Source organism: Saimiri boliviensis, chromosome 21 (genome assembly GCF_048565385.1).
Source record: "Saimiri boliviensis isolate mSaiBol1 chromosome 21, mSaiBol1.pri, whole genome shotgun sequence".
Taxonomy (NCBI): Eukaryota; Metazoa; Chordata; class Mammalia; order Primates; family Cebidae; genus Saimiri; species Saimiri boliviensis.
The window spans coordinates 12674892-12691559 of record NC_133469.1 but is presented as its reverse complement, the minus strand read 5'-3'; the positions used below and the strand labels follow the sequence as shown (position 1 = coordinate 12691559).

Sequence of the window (16668 nt, the reverse complement as noted above, 5' to 3'; positions counted from 1 at the left end):
CCACAATCCAGAGGCCACACTCTGAACCAACTCTATCTAACTCACACACCAAGCCAACTAGGGACAGCCCCTATGCCCTAGAACCCACTGGAATTATTCAACCCAGCCAATTCTAAACTTTAAAAATTTTTTTTGAGACAGGGTATCACTGTCACCCAGGCTGTTTGTATAAGGTTTGGCATAGTACCTGGCATATAGTAAATATTCATTAAATGCTCAATCATGACTCACTGCAGTCTCAACCTCCGGGATTCAAGAGATCCTCCCACCTCAGCCTCCTTAGTAGCTGGGAGTACAGATGTGCACCCACAGTACCCAGTTTTAATTTTTTTTTTTTTGTAGAGATAGGGTCTCACTATGTTACTCAGGCCAGTCTTGAACTTCTGGGCTCAAGCAGTCCTCCTGCTTCAGCCTCCCAAAATGTTGGGATTACAGGTGTAAGCCACTGCACCCAGCTAATCCTAAACTAGTTACCAAGCCTTGTTTTGTCTTTCCTAATGAAACATCAAAAAAGAATGTGGCCTATCCCTTCTCCATGCTCCTTTCTGCCTCCTGACCAGCACTGGTGCCTCCCCGCTGGCCCTGAATGTATGGTGTGTTGAGTTTAATGTTACTCACAATTTCCAGGGGGAATTTCCAGGGGAATTGCAAGCAACATTGAACTTTTCTTTCAATGGCACTGACCTCTCTGTGCTATCACTAAGTCACCTTTATAGATTAAGACCTGGGTGCAAATTACTTCCAACCTTAGTAATTACTGGTTTCTGGTGGGGGAGAGGAGCAGTCAGCATGTCTTAAATTTATTTTCTTCTAGTGTCAACAACCTCTCATCCCCACAGATATTAGCACTGTACTGACCCCAACACCACAAAAGTGGAACTTAATCAGTGCTTGCTGAACTGAAAAGACAATTGCATCCTTTCATAAAATACTACTTGGTGCCAAGGCCCAGGGTGGAACTCCAAGTATAGAGTAGGGTAGCAAATTCTGTTCAAACTAACTCAAGAAACCAGGGTTTTGGAGATAATAACTCAGTCTACTCAGTCTACCCTTTTTGGTAGTCAACATACCTTTTGCAGTGTTCTGTATTTCTGAACTTTTTTCTGAGTTCTGCTTGGCCGAAGAGGCTTTTTCATTGGGTAAATTTGCACTAAAAGACTTCAGGAGAGAAAAGAGAGAGAGGGGGAGAAAGAGAGAGAGAGAACAAAATAAAGTTGGTAGTCAGAGAAATACAAAAAAGTAATAAATACAATTTCTTTGCTATTTCTTATTGTTCTCAGCAAAGGAACATGTAGAGGATGACTTTTCAGGTCCTCTCAGGAGCATGGCACACAGTAGTGGCTGATGTGGAAAACACATGGGCTGGGACCCAGGCCAACCAGGGTTCCAGTCCCTATTCTCTCACTCAACAGCCAGTGATGTGAGGCAAGTCATCAAACCTCTTCACCACTTTGGTTTCCTTGTGGGATTAAGTCAGCTAATGTATGCAAATTACATGAGTGCTCCTGGTGAGTGCTCCAAAAACATTGCTATCATCCTTTATACAATCACTTTTTTCAGCAAATGTTTCACTGGGCAACTACTAATGTGTCTGCACTGGGCAAACAATGAAACTGAGCCCGACTTGAGGAGCTTCCCATCGAGCAGGGGAGATAACAGTAAATAGTTACACTTAAGTGTGGCAGGCATCCTGTATTTGTTATATAGAGGTTACAGAAGTTAGGATTATGTTTGAATGTGACAGAGACTCAAAATAACAGTGGCTCAAAATAGGTAGAAATTTCTCTCCCACCAGCCTAGACAACATAAAGAGACTTTGTCTTTACCAAAAAAAAAAAAAAAAAAAAAAAAAAAATTAGCCAAGCATATACTGGTGTGCACCTGTAGTCCCAGCTATTTGGGAGGCTGAGGTAGGAGGATTGCTTAAGCCTGTGACGTTAAGGCTGCAGTGAGCCATGGCTGCACCACTGCACTCCAGCCTGGGTGACAGAGCAAGAGCCTGTCTTAAAATAAATAAATAAAAACAAATAAAGAAATTTCTCTCTCACATAAAGTCTGAAGGCAGGCAAGCCTGGGCTCACACAGTGTTTCTAAGCACTGGTGGTGCTAAATCCTCAGGGATTCTGATTTGTCTTTTTTTAGATGGAATCTTGCTCTGTTGCTGAGGCTGGAGTACAATGGCGCAATTTTGGCTCACTGCAACCTTTGCCTCCCGGGGCTCAATCAATTCTCCTGCCTCAGCCTCCTGAGCTGGGATTACCACCCTGCCCACCTAATTTTTGTTCTTTTAGTAGAGATGGGGTTTCACCATGTTGGCCAGGTCGGTCTCAAACTCCTGACCTCAAGTGATCCTCCTGCCTCAGCCTCCCAAAGTGATGGGCTTATTGGAATGAGCCACGGCACCTGGACAGATTCTGACTTCTTCCAGAGCACGGTTCCAGGTTTCATAAGACCTTTGTTGTTGTTGTTGTTGTTGTTGTTTTGAGACAGAGTTTTGCTCTTGCCACCTAGGCAGAAGTGGAATGGTGCAATCTTGGCTCACTACAACTTTCACCTCCCGGGTTCAAGCAATTCTCTTGCCTCAGCCTCCCAAGTAGCTGGGATTTTAGGTGTGTGCCCTTATACCCGACTAATTTTGTATTTTGAGGACAGACAGGGTTTCATCATGTTGGCCAGGCTGATCTCAAACTCCTGACCTCCAGTGAGCTGCCTGATTCAGCCTCTCAAAGTGCTGGGATTACAGGTGTGAGCTATCGCACCCGGCCATGTTTTTAGGGTCCAGGAAGGCATCTGAAGCTCCTGCTATCACGTTCACATTCCAGGCAGCAGGAGGGAGGAAAGGACAAAGAGATAAAGCTGTTTTTCAAGGAAAGTTTCCAGAAACTGCCACATGACACATCCACTTATATTTCATTAACTGGATCTTAGTCACATGGCCACACACAGAGGTAGGGGAGGCTAGAAAATATACTCTTTATTTTGGCCAGGTACATGCCCAGCAAAAAATCAGAAGTGTTTTTTTTCATAGGTGAAGGGGACAAGGGATATTGGGAAACAACTCATAGTTGGCCACAAACAGTGTGAGGAGAGTATCACGGGAAGCTAGAGCTGGATTCTGTCTGGGCGAGAGCTGGAGGGCTTCCAAGGAGAGAAGACACTTGCATTCTGTCTTTAAGGATGAGTAGGAGTTTGGCAATGTTAAACAGATGGCCCACCAAGTGGCAGACAAGCAGTCCACCAGCCTCAACAACAACCGTTTGCTTTTATAGAAATGTGATATTTGAATGGGCAGGAGAAAGCTGAAAGAACTTCCCAGACATCATGCAGCTGGCTGTCCAACAGCTACTGATTTTTATAGTGTTAAAGTGGTTGCAAGGGAAACACTCCCAGGGCTCAATGAAGCATTTATTTTTGAGATGGAGTCTCGCTCTTGTTGCCCTGGCTGGAGTGCAATGGCGCGATCTCAGCTCACTGCTGCCTCCGTCTCCTGGGTTCAAGCCATTCTCCTGCCTCAGCCTGACCAACATGGAGAAACCCAGTTTTAATACATTTCTTTCTGCTTAAAATAGCTTGAGTGGATTCTATTGTTTGCAACTGAGAACTGATAATGATTCCTCCTTACAGTGGTCTTCTTTCACTGCCTTTTTTTCCTTTTTGGGTCTACAAAAAACAGAATATATATGTATATATATATTCCCTCCCTGTCCCCTGCAAGGACCTATGTCCAAGGTCTCAGCCCAGGGATGTCCTTGGACCCTGACAATGTAGTTTCTAGCCATCTCATCATCTTCCCAGAGACAAAGCCCAGGATCCTAATAATCTATATTTGCACCTGACATATGTAATGGGGAAAGGTGTACAACTGGGTTTCACAGATGCTGGGGGTCCTGAAATGTATGCCTTCCTGGCTCAAAGACATCACTTTTCCTAATCTCCAGCTGTGTTCCTCTAGGTATCACCCTTGTATAATATAAGAGCTCATGTTTACTGAGTTCTTACTCTATGCTATGCTGTTTGCTGAATGCTTGCATATAAGATCATATTTAATGCCCACATTGTGACTGACTTCTCTAGGTACCCATTTTACTGATAAGAAAAACTGAGGTTCAGGGAGATAAAATGACTCATCTGAGAGCTAGGATTCTATTTTTTTTTTTTTTTTTTTGAGATACGGTCTCACTCTGCTGCCCAGGCTGGGGTGCAGTGGCGTAATCTCAGCTCACTGCAACCTCTGCCTCCCAGGTTCAAGAGATTCTCATGCCTCAGCCCCCCAACTAGCTAGGACCACAGGTGCATGCCACAACACCCACCTGATTTTTGTGCTTTTAGTATAGACAGGGTTTCACCATGTTGGCCAGGCTAAGAGCTAGGATTCTAATCCGTGCCTAATTTGATAGTCCAGTCTCTCAACTACTTCTTTCTTCAGGTTTAGGACCTGGGAGCTAGGAAAGGGAGACAGAGTTGAGGCACTGTACAAAGAGGCAGGGGAGAATATCCTGCCCTCTGCCCTTTTCATCTCCCTGGTTTTTCTCTCTCCCTATCATTTTCTCCCTCAGATTCCATTTCCTAAAACTGTTCTATCTTTAAAAATATTTATTAAATGAACAAATGACTCAGTCTCTAATAGGCAGGTGTCCTAATTGATAGCTGGGTCTCATCGCAGAAGCCAGTTCTGTGGTTTGGTACTTTTTCATTCCCACTGTGCAAATCCCTAACACTTAAACAAGAGAGGGGCAGACAGCAGGTCACAGACCTGAAGTAATTGCAGCTCATTCCTCTGAATTGTGGACTCTCAGACAGATGATTGCCATGAAAAGAATATTTTGAACACAGCCAGGGCTTTCATTGAGCAGAAGGGAAAATGTGTCTGCTCTTGACAAGAGAGGCTCTATCCCCACCACAAAACCCAATTACTCCCTCTATCCTGGTTTGCTCATTAAAACTTCAGCTGTGCTCAAGGTTCCAGAGTTTTTGATTATTTCTATTTTGGGGGCAGTAAATGGAATCTCTTAACTAAGTTCCTGAAATAACTGTCAGAAGAGTTTATGTATTTCAGTACAAAGAACACACATTTGTTTCAAGCCGTTGTGACAGGCAGTACCCAAACACTGAATAATATTTTGGTATTGGTCTCTGAGTGATGGCTGTTCTTCTGCAGCACCTGTTTCATCTGTGCTTTTTGGGAACTGACATTTACAGAGCATCATCATATACTAAGCACAGGGCCAAGAGTTTACATAGATGACCTCATTCACCAAGTCCAGAAATATTGTTAAGTGTCTTCTTTGTGTTAGGTCTGTTCTAGGAGGTAAAAAAAGATAGAACAGCAACAACTGTTGCCCAGGCTGGAGTGCAGAGGTGTGATCTCTGCTCACTGCAACCTCCATCCCCCAAGTTCAAGCAATTCTCCTGCCTCAGCCTCCTGAGTAGCTGGGATTACAGGCGCCCGTGACCACGAGCAACTAATTTTTGTATTTTTAGTAGAGATGGGGGTTTCACTATGTTGGCCAGACTGGTCTTCAACTCCTGACCTCAAGTGATCTGCCTGCCTCAGCCTCCCAAAGTGCTGAGATTACAGGTGTGAGCCACTGTGCCCTGCCAAGAACAGATTTTTAACTAGAGATCTTCAAACCCTGTGGGGACATGAAGACTTTCCAAGGACTAATGGGACTGACAGTTCTGAGAACATCAATTTCCAGATCCTTAGCTTGCCTTTCAAAATGCTTCCTGGAAGGAATTGTCCTGAGTATGTGCAGGCATTCACAACAGCCTTTTACCACTTTACAAAAGAAAGGTATACCCTTGCCGGGCGCGGTGGCTCAAGCCTGTAACCCCAGCACTTTGGGAGGCCGAGGCGGGTGGATCACGAGGTCAAGAGATCGAGACCATCCTGGTCGACATGGTGAAACCTCGTCTCTACTAAAAATACAAAAATTAGCTGAGCATGGTGGCGCGTGCCTGTAGTCCCAGCTACTCAGGAGGCTGAGGCAGGAGAATTGCCTGAACTCAGGAGGCGGAGGTTGCAGTGAGCCGAGATCGCGCCATTGCACTCCAGCCTGGGTAACAAGAGCGAAACTCCGTCTCAAAAAAATAAAAAATAAAAATTAAAAAAAAAAAAAAAAAAAGGTACACCCTTTACCCATCCCAAACCTCCCTTTGGAGAATGTTCTAGAGTGGAAACACTACCAACCCTGGACCAAACAGAGGAGGGGGCTGTCTTAATGAATCAAGCCTCAGGTACCATTTGTTAAGGAAGCATGTCATTAGAAATGAGGCATTCAGGTACTAGAAGTGGGAATGTTGCCTAGGGTTTAAAGATTACCTGGGAGGATGGGCCTAGTGGCTCACACCTATAACTGAAGTGCTTCAGCAGGCTGAGGTGGGAGGACTGCATGAGCTAGGAGTCCAAGACCAGCCCGGGCAACATAGCAAGACCCCATCTCTACTAAAATTTTTTTTTTTTTGAGACGGAGTTTCGCTCGTTACCCAGGCTGGAGTGCAATGGCGCGATCTCAGCTCACCGCAACCTCCACCTCCTGGGTTCAGGCAATTCTCCTGCCTCAGCCTCCTGAGTAGCTGGGACTACAGGCACATGCCACCATGCCCAGCAAATTAAAATTTTTTTTTTTTAATTAGCTGGGCATGGTGACACGCACCTGTAGTTCCAGCTACTCAGGAGGTTGAGGCAGTAGGATCACTTGAATCCAGGAGGTTGAGGCTGCAGTGAGCTATGATCACACCACTGCACTCTAGCCTGGGTAACAGAGTGAGACCCTGTCTCTAAAAGAATAAACCAATTTAAAAAAAAAGATCAGTGAGAGAAACAGCCATGATCAGGGTAATGACCAAATAATTACATGAGGGCTCTGAAGGAAAGGGACATTGGCCCATATAACAAGAAACCTCATCCAGCCCAGAGAGGCAGAAAGCTGACCCTGAGGATGACAGTGAAGGGGGTCAGAATCTGCCATCCCAAAATAGGTCACTCTGACATAAGAATTATTTCGAGCTGAAGGCAACTGAGAAACAGCAGATGCAGGAAGAGCTCTTTACAATCCCACTTTCCATCTAAAAGCAAAGCAGAAATTTCCCTTTGTGAAGCTGTCCCCCACTCCCATCTCCCATACCAGGAAGAAGAGACAACTTATCACTGGAGATAGCACCCCCTCAGTCTGCATATACAAATCTTACTGAAATAATCCTTATCTTCCATTAGATTAGTTTCCCCCATATATTTACTTTCCCACAATTTACCATCCCTAGAAGCCCAAACCTCTCTTTCTTTGTCTTGTCACATCGCCACAATTAATTGCTCTTTGTTAAGGTGGTATGTGAACTATCAGACCTAGCCACTTCTTTGAGGTTTTCACTATTTTCCTATGAAGCCCTGTGTCATGTAAAAATATTAACATCAAATAAAATTTGAATGCCTTTCTTCTGTTAAACTGTCTATCTTTTGTCAGTTTAACTTGTAGGGCTCCATATACTTTGCCTAAGAGGGTAAATAAAAGGTTTTTTTTTCTCTCCCTACAAGAACCTGAACTGCCATGGAAGGATGACTGATTATGTATCTCCTAGACTAGGGTTTGGCAGATTTTTTTTCTGCAAAGAGCCAGATGATAAATATTCGGCTTTGCAGGTCACAAAGTCTCTGTTACCAGTACTCAACTTTGCTGTTTCAGTGCAAAGGTAGTTGTAGACAATAGTAAATGAATGGCCATGGCTGTGTGCCAATAAAGCTTTATTTTCAAAAACAGGCAGTGAGGCTAGGAGCGGTGGCTCAAGACTGTAATCCCAGCACTTTGGGAGGCTGAGGCGGGCTGATCACAAGGTCAGGAGATTGAGACAGCTTGGCTAGCATGGTGAAACCCCGTCTCTACTAAAAATATAAAAAATTAGCCAGGTGTGATGGTGTGCGCCTATAGTCCCAGCTACTTGGGAGGCTGAGGCAGGAGAATCAGTTGAACCCAGGAGGCAGAGGTTGCAGTGATCCGAGATCGTGCCATTGCATTCCAGCCTGAGGGACAGAGAGAGACTCTGACTCAAAAAAAAAAAACAAACTGGCAGTGGAAGGTCTGATTCATAGTTTGCTAAACCATGCCCTGGATTTTAATTTTTTTCCAGCTCTTTGGAAAAAAAAAATAGGCTTTTATATGTGACATTTGGTTAACTGCATGCTACTAATGTCTCTGGAAGTTGGGAGGAGATGGTGACAATGACAATGGCAGTGGTGATGGGAGCTTACCTGGGACAAGAAGAACAAGAGGTACAGAGGCCACATATAGGAAAGGAGTATGGTATACAAGGAACTGAAATAAATCTTCTGCGGCAGGACCCCTGAGAGTCCAGGATGGTGGAGAAGGGCTTGAGCCAGATCAGTCTACCCCAAAGGCTAGAGGAAGCCTTCTGGGGTGTGGAGGGTGTTGTTTTATTGGCTGAGAAGTAGGATTTTTTTTTTTTTGAGACAAGTCTCACCCTGTCACCTAGGATGGAGTGCAGTAGTGTGATCATAGCTCACTGCAACCTCTGCCTCCCAGGTTCAAGTAATTCTGATCCCTTAGCCTCCGGAGTAGCTGGGACTACAGGTGCATTACACCAAACCTGGCTAATTTTTGTATTTTTAGTAGAGATGGGGTTTCAGTATGTGGACCAGGCTGGTCTTGAACTTCTGGCCTCGAATGATCTGCCTGCCTCAGCCTCCCAAAGTGCTGGGATTACAGGCACAAGTCACTGTGTCCAGCCTGGAAGTAGGGTTTTTAGGGTGTGGGGATAGGATAGGGTCAGGTGGTGATGGGATGATGTACTTAGCTTTGCACGTTGAAAAGATGGCCCTAGAGGTGTCTGAGAAGCTGAGGGAGAGCAGTTAGGTGCCACTGCAGTAGTGATGGGAGCTCAAACTAGGGTGGTAGAAGTGGAAGAGCAAGAAGCCAGTGGTTCTGGGAGGTACATCTAGGAACATCAATAGGGCAGAGGAGAAAGTAGGTGTCAAGGATGACTGCTAGTTTCAGGTTTGCCAAGAGAATTAGTAGAGAAAAAAAAAAATAAGTAAAAGCATCTCGCACTGCAGCCTACACTGAAAATCTGATTCCTTCCCTCTCTCTTCTCAATTGCTGCACTGAGGCCTGGAGGCCTGCCGGGGCTTCTTACTTAGAAGATGGGGTAGACCTGGGCAAAGGGTACAGAGACACACAACAGGAGGCCACTGATGCTCCAGAAGAACCCAGGATTTCTGAAGCTTACGGGGCCTGGGGCCCAAGGGATCTTGGTCTGTGCCTCCCCACTTACCTGAGGGCGGTAGAATTTCCTGCTCTGGGCTGGCTTCTGGAAAAAGGCTCTCTTACCAGTAAACAAAGAAAACTCTCTTCCTATACAAGGAGAAAAGCTGTTATTAGTACCTCTTGTCATGGGGCAATGAAGATTGCAGCCCAGGAGCTTGAGACAGCCTCCTTTCTGGAGAGAGTGACACCCACCAGAACTAGAGTCTCTCTGTTGACTCCACATGCGGGGCAAGTTACCCTGATCCTGTTGGACTGTGAACACTATCTCCCTCTAGGGCTGACACACCAATGAAAGGAAATAATGTGCGCACAGCCCTGTGCACAGGGCAGACACTCAACCCACAGGAAAAAAAGGACTGGCTTCAGAAGAAAAACCAATTCAGAACTCTGAAAAACTGAAATGCTTAAATGCTTAAGAAGCAATCTATCAAACTCATAGCCGTTAAATTTAATATTCATTAAAATGTCATTAAACTCACATAACTTATGGGTTAGGTTTTTCTTCACTTTGAAAAAACTCCTCAAGTCAGCCAGGCATGGTGGCTCACGCCTGTAATCCCAGCACTTTGGGAGGCTGAGGTGGCCGGATCACTTGTGCTCAGGAGTTTGAGACCAGCCTGGGCAACATGGTGAAACCCTGTCTCTACTAAAAATACAAAAATTAGCTGGGTGTAGTGGTGCATGCCTATAATCCCAATTACTTGGGAGACTGAGGCTTGAGAATTGCTTGAACCTGGAAGGCAGAGGTTATAGGGAGCCAAGATCATGCCACTGCACTCCAGCCTGGGCAACAGAGACTCTGCTGCACAAAATAAAAAAAAAAAAAAAAAAAAGAAAGAAAAGAAAATCCTCCCTGAGCATGCATGATGACCTCAGGGAAACCATATCTATGAAGGGGTCAGGAAATGGAAATGCCTGGAGAGCTAACAGGTAAAAGTGTCTGACCCTGAGTAAGTTATCGCTACTGTAATTTCCAGCTAATAACGATCACCGTGCTCTGCTCCTAGGATTGCAGGCATTCTCTTCCTCTGTGCCCTAAACCAGGGCTTCTCAAACTGGAATGTGCTTCTAGATCACTGGAAATCTTGATAAACTGCAGGGTGAGAGTCAGTTGATCTGGAGAGATGCTGACGCTGTGGGTCTTCAGACCAACACTCTCTTCAAATCTCAGCTCGAATGCCACGTACTAACCTTCTCAGGGCTGGACTGGGTATACCTCCCCCTGCTGCCTTACCCCTCTCGATTCCCCACTGCAGTGCCTAATCCCCTGCAGGGCAGTTATGTTGCCTGAATTTCCCACTAGATAGTAAGAAGGTGAGGTAGGAGGCGGAACTCTATTCCAGACCTAATTGAAGACTGTCTCCATAAGGCATGCCCACCAGCATCAGGACAGTTTATCCATTCCTTAGCAATGACTGGACCTGGAATTTACCACCCCTTTCTCCAGAAATTTCTGAATAACCTGTCCCTTAATTTGCCTGTAATTAAAAGTGGGTATAAAGGAGCCTGCAGAACTCTGCCCCTGAGCTGCTCTTCTCCACACACTGCTTATGGGGTAGCCCTGCTCTTCAGAAGCTGCCAGAGGGCTGCAATAGTCAAGGTGAGCTGCTTTCTTCTACAACCAGCTCATCCTTGGATTCCTTCCTGGGCAAAGACACAAACCTTTCCAGGCAGAAGCCCTGATTCTGGGGCTCCCTGGCCCTGCCACAGGGCGCCTGGGTTTGTCTCCACTACCGTGTTCCCAGTGCTGGGCAGACTGCCTGGCACCCAGAGCTCAGGGTCTGCTGGGTGAAATAAAAAAGTCAACCTTGGACAAGTTGCTTCTTTGAGCTTTAGTTTCCTCATCTGTGAAGTGGACTCAGTGTGTGCCACAGCAGGTTGTTGTGCAGATTAAATAAAATGGGCTGGCAGGGCACGGTGGCTAATGCCTGTAATCCCAGCACTTTGGGAGGCCAAGGCAGGTGGATCATTTGAGGTCAGGAGTTCGAGACCAAGGCAGCCAACATGGTGAAACCTCATCTCTACTAAAAATAGAAAAGTAAGCCAGGCATGGTAGTGGGTGCCTGTGATCCCAGCTACTCAGGAGGTTAAGGCAGGAGGATCGCTTGAACCTGGGAGGCAGAGGTTACAGTGAGTTGAGATTGCACCACTACACTCCAGCCTGGGTAACAGAGCAGAGAGCACAGCACAGTGCCTGGCACATAGGTACACATTCATTATCCGGCATCTACTATTTCCAATACAAAATTCCACCCCCCCCCCACCCCACAATGATTGCGTTGTACATTACAGTCCACAAGCATGAAGAATTTTGGTGGCTAGTCTGGGGGTACTCAAGACAGAACCTGACCTGAGGACATCAATGGTGAGGACATCAACTCCTCCCTCAGTTAGATGGTAGTCGGGTATGGCAGTGGCAAAGAGGGCGGGAGGCCGTAATTACCCTTTCTCAGTCTTCTTCTCTGTGACATTAACTCTTCTCTGCGGAATCGCTCTGGGTCTAGTTCTGAGTAGTCCCAGCTGTCATAGCTCTGTGGGCAAGGATAGGTGCCTAAGGGAGGAGTCAAGAGTGAGAATGGGGCTGGGCCTGGTGGTCATGCCCATAATCCCAGAACTTTGAGAAGCCAAGGTGGGAGGATCACTAGAGTCCAGGAGGCCAGCCTGGGCAACCATAGTGGGACCCCATCACTAAAAAGAAAAAAAAAAAGAGTGAGAATGGAGACTTCTGTAAAAGAGTCCTGGGGAACCCCTGCTGGCTCCTGGGAGGCTGGGCTTCCAGGGTTAGTCCTGCCCCATACTAGCCTTGTGGCCTTGGGAGAGTCACTTCCTCTCTAGGGGGCTTTGGCTTATTCCTCTGGAAAATGGGGATGATGACCCTGCCCTACTTGTCGACTGGGTGTAAGGGTCAGAACGCACAGTGTGTGGGTCCCTGACATGCTTTGCAAATGTGAAGACATCATAGTTATTTGTTTTCCATGCCCCCTGTTCTGGCTAGACTGAGTTCCCTGAGAACAGGGGCTGGGTCCTATTCATCTTTATACCTCCAGGGCTCTAGGTTTGGGACAAAATAAATACAGTAGGTGCTTAGTAAATGTCTGCTTAACATTATCACACTTAGCTAATTGCCAGAAATGGCTTCTCTCTGCATGTTTGACAGTGATGCTTCCGAGGATTACTTGAGACATTTGAGCCACTATGCAAAGCTGCTGGCTCCGTTGGACAAAGTGGACAGAGGGTTTATTACCAGGGATAAATAGGGGTAAGGAAGTGTAGCCTTGGACATTAAGGGGAATAGCAAGGTGAAACAGCATGAATAGAAGACAGTCAGAAAATGGGAGGCAGGGTGGCATAATGGTCAAAGACCTAGCTTTGGAGTACCACAGCTCTGGAATGAACACCTATGCAGTGGCTCATGCCTGTAATCCCAGCACTTTGGGAGGCTAAGGCAGGCAGATCACAAGGCGAGGGGATCACGAGATCAGAAGTCTGAGACCAGCCTGACCAACATGGCTGCAACCCCGTCTCTAGTAAAATTACAAAAATTATCTGGGTGTCGGTGGCACATGCCTGTAATCCCAGCTACTCAGGAGGCTGAGGCAGGAGAATCACTTCACCAGAGACAGAGGTTGCAGTGAGCCGAGATCATATACCATTGCACTCCAGCCTGGGCAACAGAGCGAGACTCCATCTCAAAAAGAAGGAGGGGGAGGGGATTAGGAAGGGATGTCTCAGAACTGTTTTGCTGAAGCAGGAAAATCTGTATTCCTTGGGGCTCCAACCACATACTTTGCTGTCTTTAATGTTAAGAAGAGGGAGAATGTCTTGATGAAGGGGTGTCATAGCAAACAGTAACACACCTAGGTACCAGTGGAAAACGTTTTCCCAGAACTGCTTTCCCCAGTGGAAAAAAGTCACCTCTCACCTGAAATCCACAGGCTCACTGTGTTACAGATGTCAGACTTGAATTCGTGCGTGTTGAACCAGGACTGTGGGAAACAGCAACAGAAGCTGGTGTACACGGCTTTGCTCAGGAGTGAAGGCAGTCTCTGCGGAGCAAGCAGTGCTCAGCCCACATTCTCAACATCTCCGCCCTGGCTTACATGATTTGGGGATGAGGAAGGACTTTTTAATGTTTTTGAGACAAGGTTGTCACTGTGTCACCCAAGCTAGATTTGAACTCCTGGCTGAAATGATCCTCTAATCCTCTTGTCTCAGCCTTCTGAGTAGCTGGGACTACAGGTGTGTACCACTGCACTCGGCTATACTCTCTAACCTACATAATCTAAGAAGTAAAATGGGGGCCGAGCACAGTGGCTTATGCCTGTAATCCCACCACTTTGGGAGGCAGAGGCGGGCGGATCACTTGAGATTGGGAGTTTGAGACCAGTCTGCCCAACATGATGAAACCCCGTCTCTACTAAAAATACAAAAAAATTAGCCAGGTGTGGTGGCAGGCAACTGTGATTCCAGCTACTTGGGAGGCTGAGGCAGAAGAATTGCTTGAACCCAGGAGGCAGAGGTTGTAGTGAGCCAAGATCAGCCTCACTACAGCCTGGGCAACAGGAGTGAAACTCTGTCTTAAAAAAAGGAAAAGGGGTATCAAATTACTATTGTTTCAATTTGCATTTTTGTTACTGTTAAGGGCAAAGTTTTTCCCCACTCATACTTCTTCCTTGGTGAATTTGTAGTTTATACACTTTGTCCATTGGTCTATGGAGTGTTCAATATTTTCTTATTGATTTGTAAGAGTTCTTTATGTTGTGTGACATATAGGCTACCTGTATTTTTGCATAGTTTGTCATTTGTCTTTAACTTTGTAGTAATTTAAAAAAAATTATATAGTTAAATCTATAAGTCCTTTCCTTCATGGCCAGTTCCTCTAGGTCACATTTACGAAGTCCTGACTGGGCTTAGTGGTTAACGCCTGTAAGTCCAGCACTTTGGGAAGCCTAGGTGGAAGAGCTGCTTGAGGCGAGGAGTTAGAGACCAGCCTGGGCAATATATCAAGACTGTGTTTCTACGAAAATAAAAAATAAAAATAATAAAAATTTTAAAATCTGTATATACATATAACTCCAGAGGTCAGGAATTCAAGACCAGCCCAGTCCACATGGTAAACCCCGTCTCTACTAAAAATACAAAAAAAAAAAAAAAAAAAAATTAGCTGGGTGTGGTAGCATATGTCTGTAATCCCAGTTACTTGGGAGGCTGAGGCAGGAGAATCACTTGAACCTGGAAGGCGGAGGTTGCAGTGAACCGAGACCATGCCATTGCACTCCAGCTTGGGTGACAGAGACTCTGTCTTTAAAAAAAAAAAAAGAAAGAAAGAAACGAGCTAGGAGAGGTGGTGCATGCCTGTAGTCAAAGCTACTCAGGAGGCTGAGGAGGGGGATTGTTCAAATGCAGGAATTTGAGGCTATAGTGAGTTATGATTGTACCATCCTGGCAACAAAGCCAGACTCTGTCTCTAGAGAGAAAAAAAAAAAAACAAAATAAAGTCCTTCCTCAGCCCCAAATCATGTTAAGTATTCACTTATATTTTCTCCTAGCAATCCTTTTAGTACATATATATACCCATATAAAAAGTATATATGTATGGTCACATTTTTAATTTTTAAATTACATGCTTATGCCGGGTGCGGTGGCTCAAGCCTGTAATCCCAGCACTTTGGGAGGCCGAGGCAGGTGGATCGCGAGGTCAAGAGATCGAAACCATCCTGGTCAACATGGTGAAACCCCGTCTCTACTAAAAATATAAAAAATTAGCTGGGCATGGTGGCGTGTGCCTGTAATCCCAGCTACTCAGGAGGCTGAGGCAGGAGAATTGCCTGAACCCAGGAGGCGGAGGTTGCGGTGAGCCGAGATCGCGCCATTGCACTCCAGCCTGGGTAACAAGAGCGAAACTCCTTCTCAAAAAAATAAATAAATAAACAAACAAACAAATAAATAAATAAATTACATGCTTATTTAAATACTACAGAAAAATATAAAATGGAAAGGGAGGCCAGGCGCAGTAGCTCACACCTGTATTCCCAGCACTTTGGGAGGCTGAGGCAGGCAGATCACTTGAAGTCAGGAGTTTGAGACCAACCTGGCCAACATGGGGAAACCCTGTCTCTACTAAAAACAAAAATTAGTTGGGTGTGGTAGTATATGCCTGTAATCCCAGATACTCAGAAGGCTGAGGCAGGAGAATTGCTTGAACCCAGAAGGCAGAGGTTGCAGTGAGTAGAGATTGTGCTATTGCACTCCAGCCTGGGCAACAGAGCGAGACTCTTCTCTAAATAAATAAATAAATGGAAAGGGAAAATTTCTTATAACCTGACTTCCCAGTGATAAGCATTGCTAAGAGTTTGGTAAACATTTTTCCAGGTTTTTTTTTTCCTATTCATAGGCACATATACATATACATATATATATCACATAGAATTGTATAAATTGCTTTGTTTTTCACTTAAATATATCATTGCATCTCCCAATCAGTATAAATAGCTCCATGGTATTTTTGTAACTTCTGCATTCCAAGTTAGTCTATGGATTATCACAATTTGCTAATTACTCCCTTATGGAAAGAATGTTTAAGACATTCTCTTGGCATCAGAAATGAAATCTAATGTGACTTTTTTTCATGTAGTGGCTGATGCTCACTTTTATGAGTGCCTCTTCATAGTGGGACTTGGGTACGTGAAACAAAAGTAAGGCATAGTGCTGGGCTATCCGGTCGAACAGATTATTCTGGAGCTCCTTGTTTGGCTGCCAGGAATAGAAATAAAAAAAGAATTACTAAAATCCCTTGCTGAAACAACTGAGGGGCTGGGATTTTTAAAATCAGTATTGCTTTCATTTCCAGGAATCTTATTCTCAAGATATTTCGTGTGGTCATTTTTTGTTTGTTTGTTTTAGAGACGGAGTCTGGCTCTGTTGCCCAGGCTGGAGTGCAAGGGTGCAATCTTGGCTCACTGCAACCTCTGCCTCTTGGGTTCAAGTGATTCTCCTGCTTCAGCCTCCCAAGTAGCTGGGATTACAGGTGCCCATCACCACGCTCAGCTAATTTTTTGTATTTTTAGTAGAGACAGGGTTTCACCATATTGGCCAGGCTGGTCTTGAACTCCTGACTTCAGGTGATCCACCCACCTCGGCCTTCCAAAGTGCTGGAATTACAGGTGTGAGCCAGTACGCCAGGCCGCCTCATATGCTTTATGAAATAAAATGTTCATTTTTGGGATGAGATTTACCAAGCACATACACAGAGGCAGAGCGCTGTTGAAGACAGCACCCTAATGCTGGCCCAGAAGCCCTGAGGTCTGCTGTCAACCCCACCTGTGACAGCTGTGCCACCAACTCCTAACACCTGGGGGAGCCACAGGATACTGTGCAATGGCTGAAGCCG

General features: G+C 45.4%; 1 protein-coding gene across 1 annotated transcript in view; it reads right to left on the bottom strand.

The window, feature by feature from the left end:
- Positions 1-16668, bottom strand: part of FAM227A (family with sequence similarity 227 member A) — a 64121-nt gene that overhangs the window by 28147 nt on the left and 19306 nt on the right. The window contains exons 8-12 of the mRNA XM_010343460.2: positions 15927-16031; positions 13201-13324; positions 11722-11829; positions 9286-9365; positions 1071-1158 (exon numbers count right to left, since the gene is read on the bottom strand). Coding sequence (XP_010341762.1) covers positions 1071-1158; positions 9286-9365; positions 11722-11829; positions 13201-13324; positions 15927-16031 — 505 coding nt within the window. The remainder of the gene's footprint in view (positions 1-1070; positions 1159-9285; positions 9366-11721; positions 11830-13200; positions 13325-15926; positions 16032-16668) is intronic.